The sequence below is a fragment of the Durio zibethinus genome, chromosome 25 (genome assembly GCF_047325235.1).
Source record: "Durio zibethinus cultivar Kanyao isolate XHJ-2024 chromosome 25, ASM4732523v1, whole genome shotgun sequence".
Taxonomy (NCBI): Eukaryota; Viridiplantae; Streptophyta; class Magnoliopsida; order Malvales; family Malvaceae; genus Durio; species Durio zibethinus.
The window spans coordinates 18344182-18361802 of NC_143186.1; the positions used below are offsets into that span (position 1 = coordinate 18344182).

The 17621-nt window shown below is 30.4% G+C and overlaps 1 protein-coding gene and 1 pseudogene across 2 annotated transcripts; one reads left to right on the forward strand and one right to left on the reverse strand.

The window, feature by feature from the left end:
* Window positions 1-4500: 4500 nt before the first annotated feature.
* On the forward strand, window positions 4501-10747 carry LOC111276142 (homeobox-leucine zipper protein PROTODERMAL FACTOR 2-like). Its single transcript, XM_022861948.2, has 11 exons — window positions 4501-4554; window positions 4906-4959; window positions 6521-6642; window positions 6814-6907; window positions 7286-7813; window positions 7917-8018; window positions 8839-9039; window positions 9113-9284; window positions 9526-9800; window positions 10003-10098; window positions 10201-10747. Exons 1-11 carry the CDS (start codon window positions 4501-4503, stop codon window positions 10567-10569), a joined length of 2067 nt encoding a protein of 688 aa, XP_022717683.2. The 3' UTR covers window positions 10570-10747.
* A 798-nt stretch (window positions 10748-11545) lies between these two features.
* Window positions 11546-17070, reverse strand: LOC111275703 (uncharacterized; annotated as a pseudogene). The gene is made up of 15 exons (XR_016333731.1): window positions 16741-17070; window positions 16039-16130; window positions 15710-15805; window positions 15029-15072; window positions 14623-14711; window positions 14306-14397; window positions 14073-14219; window positions 13509-13656; window positions 13293-13369; window positions 12947-13018; window positions 12733-12779; window positions 12519-12646; window positions 12277-12425; window positions 11953-12163; window positions 11546-11794 (listed from the first exon to the last, which is right to left on the reverse strand). The product of XR_016333731.1 is annotated as an uncharacterized LOC111275703 (transcript).
* Between the last annotated feature and the right edge of the window lie 551 nt (window positions 17071-17621).

A 17621-nucleotide genomic window follows, 5' to 3' on the forward strand; every position in this document is an offset into this window, starting at 1 on the left:
TAATCATACTATTTTAGGAAACTTGATAGAGTTTTAATAAATGATTCTTGGTTTACACAATTGTCAAATTCATAAGTGGAGTTTCTACCAACAGAAATATCTGATCATTGCTTGCCATGATCAATATAAATATGCTAAAGCAGTCCTCACCAAAGCCATTTAAGTTTTTCAATTTATAGACAAAGCACCAAGATTTTTTGAAGCTAATTTATCAATCCTAGAAGGCACCAGTAAATGTTAAGCTAATGGTCATTTTATATAAGAAGCTAAAATGGTTGAAGATAGTCCTAAATAACTTTAATTTTTTTTCAATATAGAGTTATTGAGAAAAAAGTCAAAGCAAAGATAGAGGAGTTACATCAGTGCAAATAGCAAATTTAATCAATTCAGCTACAGTAAATGCTAAAAAATATAAGGCATTTTCATTGAAACTATAAGAATTATTGACAGTAGAAGAAAGCTTATAGAGTCAAAAGTCCAAAATAAGGTAGATAAAATAGGGGGTCAAAACATAAGGTTTTTTCATAAAACAGTGGCTATCAAACAAAAAAAAGTCCATAAAAGTACTATATGATAGTGCAGGCAATCAGTTAGAAACATTTACACAAATTATAAATAAGACAGTAAAATTTTTTAAAAAGTTATTGGGTGCAATTGACACAAAGGTGGAAAGATGTTCTTAAGAGATGCTGGCTAGCATACTTTAAGTCTCTCTAATTGAAGAGCAATAATCTATGTTATCACAAAATGTCATTGAAGAAGAAATACGTAAGGCCATATTATTGCAAAATAGTGAGAAAGCACTAGGGCCTAATGGGTACAATGCTCTTTTTTTAAAAAAACTACTTGGAGTGTAGTCGAAAAATATGTCATTATAGCTATAGCAAAAATTTTTCCAAGTGGTGAGTTGTTTTCTGTGTTTAACTCAACAACTATTGCTTTAGTGCCTAAAAGCTAGTCTTCAACCAATATTTTAGAATTTAGACCAATATCATTTGGTTCAGTTATTTGTAAGGTCATCATTAAAACCCTTGCTAGTTGGATTCAGTAGGTGTTGCCACTTCTGATTAGCAATAGTTAAAATGCCTTTATCAAAAGAAAAAGTATAACCGACAATGTTTTAATGGCACAAAAGTTAGTAAAAGGACATGATAAAACCACCCTTTCATCTAGATGTGCTATAAAAATTGATCTAAAGAAAGCCTTTGACGTTATGAATTGGGCATTCTTGATATTAGTTCTAAAGATATTGGGGTTTTCTGAAAAGTATATTGGTTGGATAAAGAGTTGCCTTATTACACCAAAGTACTTGTTGTCTATTAATAGTGGCTTAGTTAGGTATTTTGAAAGAGTGAGAGGAGTCATGCAAAGAGACCCAATGTCTCCTTACTTGTTTGTCATTGTAATGAATTTGCTATCTAGACTTTTGGATTTTACTGCCACTCATGGTGTTTTCTCCTATCACTTAAAGTGTAAAAAGGCTAGATTGACACATTTAAGCTCATTGGTAACCTATTTATCTGCACAAAAGGGAATTTGAACTCAAATGTCGACATTGAAAACATATTAAAACTGTGACACCTTTAATCCTACATTGAAAGAATGTATGGATATAATATGATATATATGTAGACATCCAAAGCTAAATCTGTGAGGCACCTTTTGTGTGATAAAACTATGAGACCTTCGAGTTAAAACGAATAATACCTCACAGGTTAGGTATAGGTCTCCACAAATGGTATCAGAGTGATCACCAATCGATAAAAACTAAGTGCTATATTGTGAGAGTCATTAAGTGCTACATAGTGAGGTCGTGAGAGTCACTAATTGCTATACAGTGGAGAGCTATCTCTAAAATCCTAACGTCTAGTGTGATATTGATCTTATTGTTGGACTTAACTTGACCGAAACATCAAGCTTTAAAAGTGAAGAGATTGTGATGCCTCTAATCAATCCTATATTAGAAAAATGTATGAATATAGTATAATATATATGTAAAGATCTAAATTCAAATCTGTGAGGTACCTTTTGTATGATAAAACTGTGAGATTTTTGGATCAAAATGGATAATACCTGGCATGTTAGGTGTGGGTCTTCACATTTGAGGTATTATCCGCACCCAACCTGCGAGGTATTATCCATTTTGACTCTAAGGCCTTATGGTTTTATTCCACAAAAGGTGCCTCACAAGTTTAGGTTTTAGATCTTTACATATATATATCATACCATATCCACACATTCTTCTAATGTGAGATTTATGAAGACTCGTACCTAACCTACAAAATATTATTTACTTTGTCCCGAAAGTCTCACGATTTTATCTCACAAAAAATGCTTCATAGGTATAGGTTTATATCTCTACATATATATTATACAATATCCACACATTCTTAAAATGTGAGATTGGGATCTTCACAAAAACTATTTTATTCATACTCTGGATTACAGTTGAATTGTGCAAAAAGTGAAATATTTTGCATAAAAGTAACAAGTGCTAAACTAGGAGAGATACAGAGGGTAATAGGGTTCAAGTTGGGAAAACTTCCTATTAGGTACCTTGCCACTGGTCGCCTATAGGCTCTCCAACAAAGATTATACACCATTAATTGAAAAAATTATAGTAAGAATGCAAAGTTAGATGATAAAGAACCTATCATATGTTGAGAGGCTACAACTAGCTAAGTCTATTATATTTAGCCTACATATTGGTGTAGGCACTTCATCCTACCTAAGCAAATAATCAAAGAGATCACATAGTTATGCTTAATATTTTTCTAGAAGGGCCAAACAGGCAAAACGAGAAGGGCTTGGGTAAGTTGGCACATCATCTATTGACTGAAGTTTGAAAAAGGGTTAGACTTAAAAGGACATAGAAAGTTGGAATCAAACTTGTATTCTTAGGCTTCTTTGGTCCATCTACACACAAACTAGATCTCTATGGATAGCATGGATAAGAAGCTTAATGCTTAAAAGGCGTCACATATAGGAGATCTTATTAAATTTTAAACTCGATGTAATAACATAATATAAAAATAATACAAATAAAAAATATAAAAATAATATAATTTAAAATTTTAAAAAAATTATAAATAAATTTAATAAAATTAAAATATTATATATTTTTATATTAACACATACTATAAATAAAAATTTTTATAAAATACGATATAAATAAAATATTTTATATGATACAATATCATAATTGTGAAATCTAGTTGAAATGTCATCAAATAGATGCACATGCGCTGACTTGAGGTCCAATCGGCAATAATCAATCATGCACGGAATTTGGCAATGACATAGGTAGTACTTCATTTGCTGCAGTGAAATCCTTAAACGCCTGTCGGGAACACAGTAACTTAAATTGTAAAATTTATTTGATTAAAAAATTTTAAAAATTCATTTTATAAAAATTATTTTATAAATATATTTAAATTTATATATATCATATTAAATCTTCACAAAATTTACAATATTAAATTAGAAGAATAAAAATAAAAACTTTTGTACAATAAAAACTAATATATCACAAAATAAAAGTAAATTAGATCATGATTTAAGGATTGAAAACAAATTATAAATATTAAAATTTAAACATAAATCTATATAAATATTATTTTTTAAAAATAATTATATTAATAAATTAATTTAAATTACAAAATTCAATTTGTTATTCAATCTTAAAACTTTTATGAAAAATATTAGCAAATATGGATGTGAAAGAGAGCCAAAATCTTTGTACTTCAGAAGATCACATCCAATTATTTTAAATATAATTTTATTGTTATTTCATTTTAATGAAAAACTTCATGAAACTGAATCATACCCTGCCGTCTCAGCAGAAACAAGAGCCATATATAAAAAGCATCTAGAAATTCGTCTTCTAGAGCTATTACAATTTCTATCTATATATATAGAGAGACAGAGAGAGCCTAGTTGGCCTTTACGTACTATTAGCCTTTTTAACCTAGCTATATATAGCTACGATTATTGTCAAAATGATTCCATTCTTTTAATAGTACAAATCAATCATTTTATCATTTCATTTCTTTCATTTCATTCCCTTAGTAATTTTTTTTCTATAAAAAAAATTATAACTTAAAAAATTAAAAAATATATAAATATGGAAAATTGAAACTTAATTTTATGAGAATATATTTTTTTTATAAAAAAATAAATGAACTCTCTGCATTAAACTTTGAATTCATAATGAAATTTAAATTTATTTGAGATATTACTTCAATATATTGTATTTTTTTCTTCTTCCAAAAAAAATTGCTATAAAAATTTGTATTCGTCTTTGAAATCAAGTAGCAATCCAAACAATTTTAAAAGCAGTATCAAACTAAGAGAATAAGTGGAATTGAACGTTGGTTGATTTTTGGAAATGTAAAGGCAGCTCATTGTCCTATGAAATTAGACCTAGCTAGCAAGCCATATGAAGGGGGAAGCTGTTTTTGTCATAATCTTTGGTTAGGCTAACTATTCTTTTTTACCGACATGTTTGCAGAGGAAAGGGTTGTACTCGAGAATTGTGATGGGACATTTGATATGGCTAGCATCTCCAATTATTAATGGATATTTGAAGTTCATGCATATAATATCCTACCTGAACTTATTATTGCGTTTTTGACAGTTTTGGCATTTTTTTTAATAAAATTATCTATCGACTTTTTAAATCAATTAATATATTATTGAAAGAATTCGAAAGTATTTATAAATATAATATTTTTTAAAAATTAAATTAATTTTTTAATCCAATAAATAATAAGATAAAAATTTTAAAAGTAGATTAAATAATTTTTTCTAATAAACTTATTTAATTATAAACCTATGCAATAATGTAAACTAATTTGACATGAATTTAGAAACATAATGGATTGAAGTTAATGTATATTATTCTAGCTTAGCTTAATTATTGGGTTTTCCTTTTGCAATTTTGACATTATAAGTAAGGCCGTAAATGAATCAAATATAAACGAATAAATATATACTTGTAATTTATTTGTTTATTTTTAGAGGTGTTCGGACTTAATTCATATTCGATAAGAAAATTATTTTGTTAATTAAAATTTGATTTGTTTAAATGATAAAATATTCATGTTCAGTTTACATTCGGTTCAATTAAGTTAAATAAATTTATTCATGAACATTAAGTGAATATGTTCATTAACATATAAAAACGAATATGTTTATAAACAATAAATAAATTATAACCAAATAAAATTAAATAAATAAATCTTAAACAAATATAAACAAATCCAAACACTATAAACGAACCTTAAAATATGATTAGGATAAAGGATAAAAATATAATGTTATTAGTATTATTATAAATGAATAGCAAACGAACAACAAACGAATAATAAACGAACGAATTTGAAATAAATTTTAAACGAATTTATCCACAAATATAAATAAACTGAATAAATTTTTGTTCGTGTTAAATTCGTTTAATAAACGAACATAAAAATACTATTCAAAATCATTTGTTAAGTTTTATAAACGAATATAAACGAATAAAAACTAAATATATTTATGAACAATTCATTGAAAACTTTATTCATTTATACTCTTAATTATAAGAATAAAATTTTGATATTAGAATTAAAATTTTACTACTTTATCAACAAATTACGCTATTATTAGTGGATATGCAATTTACATGGGTATGCATATAAGGGATAAATCAACATAGATTGATAGAAAACGTGTTAATATGAAAGACTAATATTAATATAAAAAATTAATAATTAAAATCTTGAGATTTAACTAATTTATTCATATAAAAAATAATATTTAATAAATTTAAAATTCAAAAATTTTATACAATCTCTTTATTTAACCCAATCTTAGAAAAAAAATTAATAATTAGTTTAATTTCACCAAAAGAAACATGACTTAATAAAAGTGAGAATATCATCAGCAACCCCATGAGTAAAAATCCACAGATGGACTGGCCAAATAAAGCCTTTAACCAATCAAATTGCAAGGAATTGCCACGTCAGGAAAGAACTTGAACAATTAAAGCTTTTCAACCTGGCAATGCACCCCTTTCTACGTGCCATCAAATGCTGTGATCCTTCCGTACAGTGACGCCAACTTTCTCAATTTTACAATTTTTTCCAAAAAAAATATAATAAATAAAATTTTGATAATTTTAATCATGAAAAAAAAGTGTGATACTCTAGAGAAAGAAGAGAGAGAGATCTGTTCATCAGTTTTGCTTTCATGTATGTGTTTTTTTTTCTCTATTTTGATTTTCAAAGACATGTATGGATAATGCATGAACCAATTTTAGATTTAATCTTTTTTTCTTTATCTATATCCATGTTCTAATCTCTTCTTTCTTGTTTTAATTTCAAATTTTTTTTGTTATTTCTAGATTTTTGTATTCATTTTTATTGATATAGGTTAAGGGAAAAAAGTGAATTGAAAATTTTTGTTGCTAGATTAATCTTTTGACATTTATGGGTTATAGTTGTTAGATAAATTAAATTAAAAAAACAGTTTTTTGCAGATGGAAAATATGGGTGAAAATGGAGCAAATGGGAGTGATGATATCCAAGAGGATAACTATGAGGAACAATTCAACAATGGTGGTTTTGATAACATTGAGAATAGAGTTGAAGCAATGGAACAGTGAGTTCTTAATTTGAATTTAGAAGAGAAAAAAAATTCCCACTTCTTTTTCTTTTCTTTTTCATAGGAAATTAATCTTTTGTTTTGATTTTTTTTTTTTTTTGCTAATAATTTTTTTTAAAGATATGGTTAGAGCCTAATTTCTTTTTTTTTTTTGGTGATTTTGATAAGTTCTATGGAGCCCTTACCAGCAGCTTCTAGGGATGAAATTGAGGTTGATGATAACCAGCTAGGGTTAAATCATCCTCCTGAAATGAATCCAGAGGTAAATTTTCATATAGTTCATTATTCCAGGTGATATATCTATAATTTTCTCTTGAAATTATAACTTAAATATAGTTTGATTTGATTTGATTTCCTCAATAGTACAAATGAAACAATACAAAGAAACCCTAGATTTTCAATTCCATTTCATTATGATGAACAAGATAAATAAATGAGGAACAAGGTTATCATTTCTAAACATAATCCATGAAATTAAAAACCCTAATTTTTAAACTCCATTTCATGATGATGAAAACAAGTAGACGATAAATAAGGCCATTTTGCTCTAATTATCTTAATCACTTTCTTGTTTTTCATTGTTTTTAATGTGTCACTTTTTTTTTTTGTGTGTGTGTGTTTGTGTCAAATTTAAATTCAGGAGGATAACGATGATATTTCGCAAAGTAATGAAGATGTTGGTTCCCCATCATTGTATAATCCTCAATCTCCAACAAATTCACCAGGTTCAGAATCATCCACAAATGTTAGAACAGATCATGTGCAGCGAGCAAGCGATCTTCTCATGGCAGTCTCGGTTGGTGCTGAACTAAACAAGAACAAAATCATTGAGCAAGCTATGGAAGCTATGGAAGAGCTAATCCAAATGGCCTCAAAGGGCGAACCTCTATGGCAACGCAAAGGAAATAGCACAATCGAGACTCTAAATGGGCTTCAATACTTGAGGGGATTTGTAAGTTTTGATCCAACAATGGAGGAGATAATAAGAATGGTTGAAATTGGTGAACCTCAATGCTTTCCAAGCTTTGATTTCAACAACGAGTTCCCTCAAGATATGCAAACATCCTCTTCAAAACTTGAATTCGAACCATTGCATATCGAAGCTTCGCGAGAGATTGGATTTGTTAATATGAATCCTATCGACATTGTTGAATTGCTCATGGATTCGGTAAGTTTTCTTTTACAACTTAATTTTGTAAGTTTATTTTAATTTATGAAGTTTTTTTTTTTTTAAATGTCTTCAATAATATATTTTATCTTCTTATGATTAGAAGCAATGGTCGACAATATTTTCCAATATTGTCTCGACAACCACACTTCTTGGAGTTATATTAGATGGTACTGACGGAAGCTATAACGGAATGCTTCAAGTGGTAAACCTCAAAATCAGCTTTATTTATCTCTTTTATTTGAAATTTAATAATCAAATAATCATTTGATTTATTGCCCTATTGATCTCTTTAATATTGCATGTATGGAAATGATTCATGACAAGTGGAGACACGTTCAAAACATTCGAATTTTTAAAAATAGTACATAAATACTTAAATATTGTTTTTTTTAGAGTAAATTTTATTAGATGATAAAAGGATACAAAATTACAACCACGCTATCAAGTCAATAGATTGGTTCACAACCAGCTTAGCTAGAGAGTCAGCAAAGTGATTTTCATCTCTAAGCACATGGACAAATGAAATATTTTTAACAACGGCTAAAAGATTATAGAGGCGATTGATCACATTGTTAAATACTGATCATATTATAGAATATTGTTTTATGAGATATTTTGTTATAGATTCTTTCTTCAATAGATCAGTCGTATCATAGATTTTTTTAATAGATTGATCATATTATAGAATATTTCTTAAATAAACTAGCCGTATTAATTCATATGTATGTAAAGGTAAAAAATAACATTGTTAACTAATGTTACCTCCAAATCATGATGAAGCAACATTACTATGCAACCATGACTAATATCCTTAATGTGTTGAATTCATTTGGGATTTTAGTGAAGTTTTAAAATTGATTTTTAAACTAATGTGTAATGGTTGAATTCATTTTGCTATCGTTCTTGTCAGTTTGCTAAGTTGCCATTTGTCATTCAAATTGTACAATAGTCATAGGTTTCTGAAGAATATATTCCATAGTCCATAGTACTAAGCATGCTATTCCAATCCATTTTTCTTATAGATGACAGCAGAATTTCATCAGGCTACACCACTAATTCCTGCTCGACAAAGCTATTTTGCAAGGTATTGTAGAAAGCTAAATTATGGAACATGGGGAGTTGTTGATGTGTCCTTGGAAAATTTATTCCCTTATCCACAAGTACAGTTCCGAAGAAGGCCATCAGGATGTTTAATCCAAGAAATGCCAAATGGAAGCTCTAAGGTGACTAGAATTGCTCAAATTTAACCAATTGTAGTAACTTCAAATCTCAAATTTTATTGTTGCATTTCCTCAGGTTACATGGGTGGAACATGTAGAAGTCGATAATAGATCACTTCATCCTATTTTTCTTCCAATTGTTAGCTCAGGTTTTGCATTTAGTGCGAAGCGATGGATTGCAATGATCAATAGACATTGCCAATGGCTTGCAACTTCAATGGCAACAAGTACTCCAACAGATGCTGGTGGTAATTTTTTTTCCACTTCTTATTATATGCCTGTTGATGTTCAAATCTGTTACCGATTTGACAATCGGAGCGCCTTCTAAAGTACCAATCCGTGCTCTTTGACTGTTTTTGTCTTCTCGGTATTTCAGCTGGACAACACTGTGAACAACCGCAACAGATTTGGACATCAACAATGAAAGCTAATACAATTATATATGTTTATGTAATTTGTATAGTTAATTTATGTAACTTCTTTGCTCAGTGTTAATACCACAATCAGGAAGGGAGAGTCTGCTGAAGTTGGCTGAGAGGATGACAAGAAATTTTTTCATGAACATTAGTTCTTGTACACAGAATATATGGATGCAACTACCTAAAAATATTGGTGGTGAAGATATTAGGTTCAGGTTTGGAAATACCTTAGCTGTTCCAAGAAAGCCTCCTAGCAGCACAATAATCTTTACAACTTCACTTCGGCTCCCAATACCGACAAAGATTCTATTTGATTTTCTTCGTCATGAACATTCAAGAAACAAGGTACGTAAAACAAGGGAAATTTTTTTCTAAGCTTTGGTCCTCGCCATGTTGGTTTTCTTTGGGGTACATCCTCCATCCCTGTTTGACACTATAAAAGTGTTACAGTGGCTGCCTTGACCATGGAACAGCAAATTGCAGAGAACAACGGAAGAACTGTTCATTTACTAACTTTCATAGTTGAATTGTGTGGTTAAATATGCAGTGGGATTTACTTTCAAATGAACGATTCGTCCGAGAACTTGCATATGTCATAAATGGTGAAAATCCTGAAAATCGTGTTTCTGTTATGCAAGTAAATGTGAGTAATTTGCTAATCATTTCCATTTTTTATGATGCGTCATTTATCATCCTAATAACAATTTCTCCCATGCACTAACTATTATAATTACTAAATTTGCAGTCTTCTCCAAACAAAATTGAGATATTGTACTTACAAGAAAGTTTCACAGACGAGACAGGCTCATATGTGATATATGCACCAATTGATATCTTTGCCATGTCCATGATCTTGAATGGTGGAAATCCCAAATTTGCAGCCGTTTTGCCATCAGGGTTTGCCATTCTACCTGATAAGCCACCGGGGCAAGGAGAGGAACCTGTTGGAAGTATCTTAACAATAGCATTTCACACAGCTGACAGGTCATCGACAGAGGAATATATACCTCCCGCGACGCTTAGAACCATTGATGCTGTCTTAACAACAACAGCTGCTTCAATCAAGGATGCTATTATAGCTGATTGGTCTGAAATGCAATTTGTCAAAACTTGACATGTAGCTTCTAATTAATGGTAAGTCTCTAGACACATTTTTATTTTTTTGGTATATTCAGAAGATGCATAGATGTTCATGAATTCCATGTTTCAAAATCAAGTGTTGCAGGTTTCTTGGCAGCTGAGACATGAATTGGTCCTTTGACAGAAGGGAAATTTCGTGTTGTGTATCATCGTTTATCTTTTTATGTTGTCAGATATGTAACTAAGGAGTTTGGAACTTGAAGTTCGTGTTAGTATAGGTTTGTCTCCTGTATATTGGGAATTTAACACAATAAAAGAAAAAATAAGTTCTTGCCCAATATATATATATATATATATATATATATATGAAGCAGCATTAGCAGTCTTTGAAGGTTATTACAGGTCTCAAAAACTTCAAAGAACAAAGTCCAAAAGGATTTGATAGAAACGGTAATTTATGTATTCATATAATATAAAATATTAATAATTTGTATATTCATGATATATTTTACACGAAAATTATATTATAATTTGTGTAAAAACACAATATTTTACAGAAAATACAATTTTTAATTTTAGTTAAGCACATATGATTTTTATTAAAATTTTAACCTATGTTACATTTATATTATCATTTTTTTATTATGTTATCGTGTTTTGAGTTGTCATTTTAGGATTTGGGCTATCTTACGAAACTCCAACGAATTATCATGATTTTGCACTTTGCTGCAATAACATTCCATTTTAATGGTGCTGATTACAGCGTAAATAGGGAACTGGGCATTTTTTCGACCCTGTAAAAGGGTTTTTCTGTGTGGGAATATTAACAGGAAAAAGAGGAACAGTTCTAAGAGCATGGCATGAACAAATTATGCACATCATAGATTTCTTACATTTAATAATTTGTTACAAAATAAATATTTATGATTTATTAGGATATTCATCAATACATGATTCTTTTATCCATTTGTTTAAAATGTTTGTACATTCACCCATTTGGACGCTCTAGGTATGCAAAACAATCAACTAGGAAGAATAATAGACCATTTATGTTCTAGATACCGGAACTTTCATCAGTCTAATGCACTCTAATGTGCTAACAGTAAAATCCATAATCAGACGAAAAAAGAATGATAAATATCTAAACTGGAAACTCCGATAAAATTAGGAACTCCAGAGATGTCTTCCTAGAGAATAGGATTGTTGCTATCGTCTTCTCGGAAGAATATCTGAGAAAGAAAATTCGTGGAAGGGTGGACCTGCATCAGAAGCAATGAAGTTAACAGAAGATTGTAATGGAGGGGTGAACCCTATTGATTTCACCTGTTCAAAAGCAGAAAAAACTGTATCCTGATCTTTTTTTGGCAGAAGAGGGAAAAATCCCGAAAGGGTTAAGGGAAGTGGCAACGTCTCTTACCTTCTTGGTCACCAAGAATGTAAAACGGGATACGTGCAATCATTTTTGTGCCTCCTTCATTCCAGTTGACAGTGCCTGGATGGTGCATGTGTCCATGTGAAGGTCGGTAAGGCCCCAGGACAGACAAACAAATAGCAGGCTCATCCATTAACCCCAAATAATCATGAGCTCACCTCCAAACCCTTGAATCTTATATTCGAGATTGAGCAACCTTAAATGAGAATAGAAAATTGTTAGGCAACATGCCTAAGTTAAAGAATTTATTTCCTTTTTAACAAATATTTGATCAAAATAAATGTAAAGAATTGAAGAACTCAATACAACCTTGCCCAAGGCCACACGTGCTCTTGGCAATAGTTCACGGTGATGTGTGGCAAGCTGTGATAACAAAACATAGAAGCCTTGATTGTGATAACTTTCTGAAGTTCCTATTGTCAGAATTGACAGCAGACTCCTGCCAGAGGCCTAGACGACTTCCAAGACCAAGATAAAAGTCAGCTTGTTCTAACCAACATTAGAAAGAAATTTTTTGAGACGACAGAAAAAGGGAGTTATCAACATATTACCTAGATGAAAGATTTTCATACAAAAGTAGCTCTAGACTTTCAAAAAGTTCCCTAGCGGCATCTTTGTGGGATCCACCACCCCCACCATGCTCTCCAACAGCCCAACACAATTGTAATGCCAATTCTGTCTATATAAGGAAAATGATATGAAATTAGATCCTTAACTTAAGCATGGCACCTGTTTACCTGAAAAAATAGGATGTAATTATTGGACCTTTTCTGGGCTGTCATATGCTCCCCAAGTCTGTCAATTATAGGCTTCTGCAGAAGGTTAAATTGGACCAAGACTATATAAAATAATAACATTTGTCTGAAATAAAGTTTCAGCATAATTATGAAAAAGGACACAGGACTCATAATCCTTTAAGACATCAATTTCACTATTGACACAAGATAAAATACATGTATAAAACTTGTATGACAAATACCTTCAAGAGTGCAATAAAATCTGGAGAACGCTGAAATGCAGCAAGCATGAATTCTACGAGTCTTTTGCGAGCCTGCAAAAATAAAACCTCTCAGAAACACAAGCCATTCTATCTCAGCATCTAAATTGTTGTACCATATCAAGGACCTTTACACGAAAAATGTTTGAATTTGAAAAAAAAAAAGAAAAAAGAATGATGCTACCATTTTGTTTATCGAACATAAGAATATTGGTATGGACCCAAATAATTAATATAAGCCCTCTTCAGATAACACCAAAACCACTAGACAGTGATCCAACAAGAAATGCAATGAAAGAACTTTAATTTTTTGAAAATATATACACACCTCATACATATAGTTCTTGTCAGGAAATAACGTGGAATTTCTTGCCATCAGAATGGGAATTAATGCACGGATTAACGCTGAAGAAGAGAGGCAAGAACACAAAGTAACAATAAGATACACAGCACATTATCAACTCTTTAAATAAATGCTCTGTAGACAAAGTTATATATACACTAAAAGGGATACCAAACGGATTCAAAGTGACAATAAACATACAGTTATTTGCATCACGCAACGCTATAGTAAAATACATATCAAGAAGCCGAGGTGCCATATTAAGTATCTGCTTCAATCTATCAGACTGAGGGCTATTCATTGCAGCCTGTAGGACTGCAGCAACCCCAGGAGAAGTCCAGTGGCGTTCCTGAAACAATCAATCAGGTGTCAACTTATTTCAAACATCCCAAAAAAATGGAAATTAGTGATCTAAAATTACAGTAGTTTTAATGTAGGCATAAACACAATACATAGCTTGAAACTATGATATCGCATTGTTGAAAGAGTGAGGTAACATTATAATGCTAAAGACAACGGTAAACTAACCTTAATTTAGAGAAGATGCAAAGTGTTGCTTTTACTTGCATTGATAGAAATTAAAAATATTTTATATAGAGCAAATAACAATTAAAAAAAAAAAGTCTACAAGAGCATATAGACACAAATTCTTAAGACAGAAAAAAGCCTGCAATAATTAGACAACTATATTTGCCTCCAGTAATACCAGGTTTATTCGTGCATTTGTCTAATTATAAAATGGAGTTTTAGAAATGGAAAACATACAGCAAGGCCATCATTTTCATCCTTGAGAAGTTCAAGAAACAGAGGACCAGCGATGTCCATTGTACTGCTATCATCAGACTCAGAGTCTCCCCCTCTGTCCCCAATGGTAGAACCAGTGTAAGCGTCATCCATGAGTGCAAATAGCATCTGTGTCATATAAAGTGAGCTTTATTTGCACTACATAATGAGTTTTTACTTAGAACATACATAATTTATAAAGTCCCACATATAACCTCAGGAGCTGTACTCTTCTGGATCGAAGCTATACCACTTCCTATTAGCGACCCTGAGCTTTGTTCTACCTTTTCCAATGCCACAACCAAGACTAACATAGATAAACAAAGGTCATACAGAACAATTAGTTTATGAAGAAACAAGAAAAATACACTTCATCATTCAACACCAGCTGAATTCACATAGAACAAGAAACAAAACAAGGAAAGAATTGTAAATAAGGTTTTAAAATGCAAAACTAGGTAAAAGGGTGTATGAAAAAAGTGCAGACATCAGGACAATGTAGTCAGCTGAGAAGCCCAGACTACAAACTCACTTGGTAAGTCCAATAAAGATGGAAACAGTGGGACAAATGACCCAGGTGACACCAATCCCGGAAAAACCTTGAGAAATTGCTTTTCTAACCTGCAAAGCATACACAAGACAGTTAGTGGCTCATATCTACTTCAATAACTCTTCAAAACAAATTCTTTGTGACATCCTCTATGTTTAAATGTTTTTATTCTGTAAACCACATCACAGGGATATAATAATCCCCATTAAATTCTTATCTCATTTATTAGAATCAGTTTAGCCAGTTTATTACTGATAAAAGTTGATCAAGAAGTGGAGAAAGACCAAACAAAAAGCAGACTATCGCCAGTCAGTGAATAGACCATATCACCAGACACCAAAGACTAAGGCCTATAAAATTGAAATAAAACTTAGATAGGAGAACTTACTTTTGCCCGTTCCATGCAATCAGCTTCAGAAGCAAAGGGAAAAACTACAAAGACATTAAGAATATTAGCAAGAGATTCACATAAATAAATACTTGATTTCATCTTCTGTCTACTTTTCAACTTGAAGGCTTCAGTTTCAAAAGTAAGAAAAATAAATAATTGAGCAAAGGAAATATGAGCTATAACAAATGAAATCACGGAGGGAAATGAATAGCTTATAAACATAGAACCTTTGAGTTTCAAAACATAATTTCCAAATCAAGTCAAGAAGGATTACTTAAAAATGTAGTTCCATAGAACAAGCATGTTTAGTTTTAACTTCACCACTATATGATTATTTATGATCAATATGAATGACTTAACTGATGTTTGAAAGAAACAAAGTATACAGAGCGTATTCATGCAGTGACTCAGATCTCAGAATGGCATATGAACCTATATTTCTATTCTGTAGGCTCTGTAACTTTTAATCTTTTATTGCATAACACATAAGACCAACAAATAGGTTATAATAGGATATACATCTAAAGCCATATCACAATAATAACACCATTTTATAAACTTAAACAACATTCTCCAAAAGGAAATGTAAATTGTTCAGATATTCAGCATCTTTAATGCCTTAAAAAGCATCATGTTATCAACAGAAACTGTTCTGAATCATAATTCATAGCATCATACCTGAGGTAGTAAGTTGGGGAAAGAAATAAGAAGTTTGGTCTTGTTTCATTTAGAAAATCAAGAGTTGCCGCTGCAACAACAGGATCTGCAAACTCACTGTTCGCAAATTTAGAATAGTGCTAATCATAAAATTTAACAGAAACAGAATGTTGAAATTTGTAAAAAATGCACACTGATATAAGAATATAAGCAAGATAAAATGAATGCTAGAAGAAAAGCCCCACATAAAGCACTAAACAGATTAAATGCTGATCCATCAGTAGGGTTATGCTTAAATTTTATCCACATAACCATAAAAAAAGTACTGATACAATACTATATATCATTACCGGCTCAAACATGAACGGAAAAATGTCTTGAGACTGGGATCAGCATCATGCAGAACCACTTCTCCAAAATCGAGGAAAATTTGAAGAATGACCTGATCCATAAATCCAAAACAACAAAAAAGAAAAAAAAAAAAAAAGATATAAACAATACTGCTAAACTACAATGCTATGGCACACAAACACTTTAACTATGGCCATCTAATCAATGAAGTAATATTTGAATTTTGAGCCATGCCATTTTTGCCCTCATATCTCGAACCAACCTTTACAAAAGCAAAACTTTTAGGGTCTGTTTGGCTGTCTCTTTGCTACTTGTTTCTTTTGCTTAATAAAAAAATTGCTTTTGGAGACTTAAACATCAAAAATGTAGTTTTTTTTTTTTTTTAAATCATGATTTTACTTTCCCGTGGACAATTCATCTTCGAAAAAAGTGGTAAATTTTAAATTTTTATCAATTTCTTTAAAAAAAATAACTTCGATTTTTAGAAAAAAAAAATCAAAAGAGAAATACACATCAGCTAAACACTAAGTTACTAACATATCAAACTTCAATACGTAATAAAAAAATCATAAAAAAAATTCAATCAAAGCATTAATTACATTTTAAATACGTTTAATCAAAATTCTAAACCAAATATTCAAGTAATTCTAACATTTTCAATAATTAAAATAAAAAATCAGGAAAATAGAAAAAATTGGAACCTGTAAGAGAATTCCGTTGGAAGAGGTAGATTGAGAGAGAGAAGCAATGGATCGTTGGAAGAGCTTATTGATATGAGGGTAAACCCTAGCGACCAAATCCTCAGAGTATTTCTCTTCTTGCTTACAAAAATCGCATAGCTTTTTCACGGCGTGAAGAAGAGAAGGATCGGAAGCTGAGCCGTTAGCGAAATTCGAGTCTCTGGCGCTGTTCGAGACGGTTCGGAGATAGAAATCCCAATCTCGTTCTCGATCGCTCATTTTCCTTTCTTTTCTTTTCTTTTCTCTTCTTTCTTAGAAGAAAATTTCCCGCAATGGCTTCTTTCTTGAGACGATGAACGAGAACTTTAAAACGCACCGTATTAATTTCTTGAATTACTTAATGACCCCTTCATTTTTGGTTTTTGCATTTTGTTCTAAATAATTGGAGTCAGTAATTTTGGAAGACTTGTATGCTAGGAATGGCAACAGAACGAATTTTTTTTTTTTTTTTTTTGTGATTTTTATATTCGAATTCATTTAATATTTATAATATTTAAATTTATTTAAATATTTATAATATTTAAATATTTATAATATTTAAATTTATTTAAATATTTATTTAAATTTAATATTATTATTTAAATTCGAATTTATTTAAATAAATAATATTTATTTAAATATTTGAATTTGTTAAAATATCCATTTATTTAAATTTTTTATTAAAATATAAAATAAACAAAATTTTAATTTAAAATTCAAATTCACTTTTAATTAATAATAAGTAAGAGTTATTTTTTAAAGTTAAAAATCTTTTACAAACATAAAGTTTACATATATTTTATATATGTAAACGAGTAATTAATTCGAATAAAAATTTGAATACCAATTATTACTCATTAAAA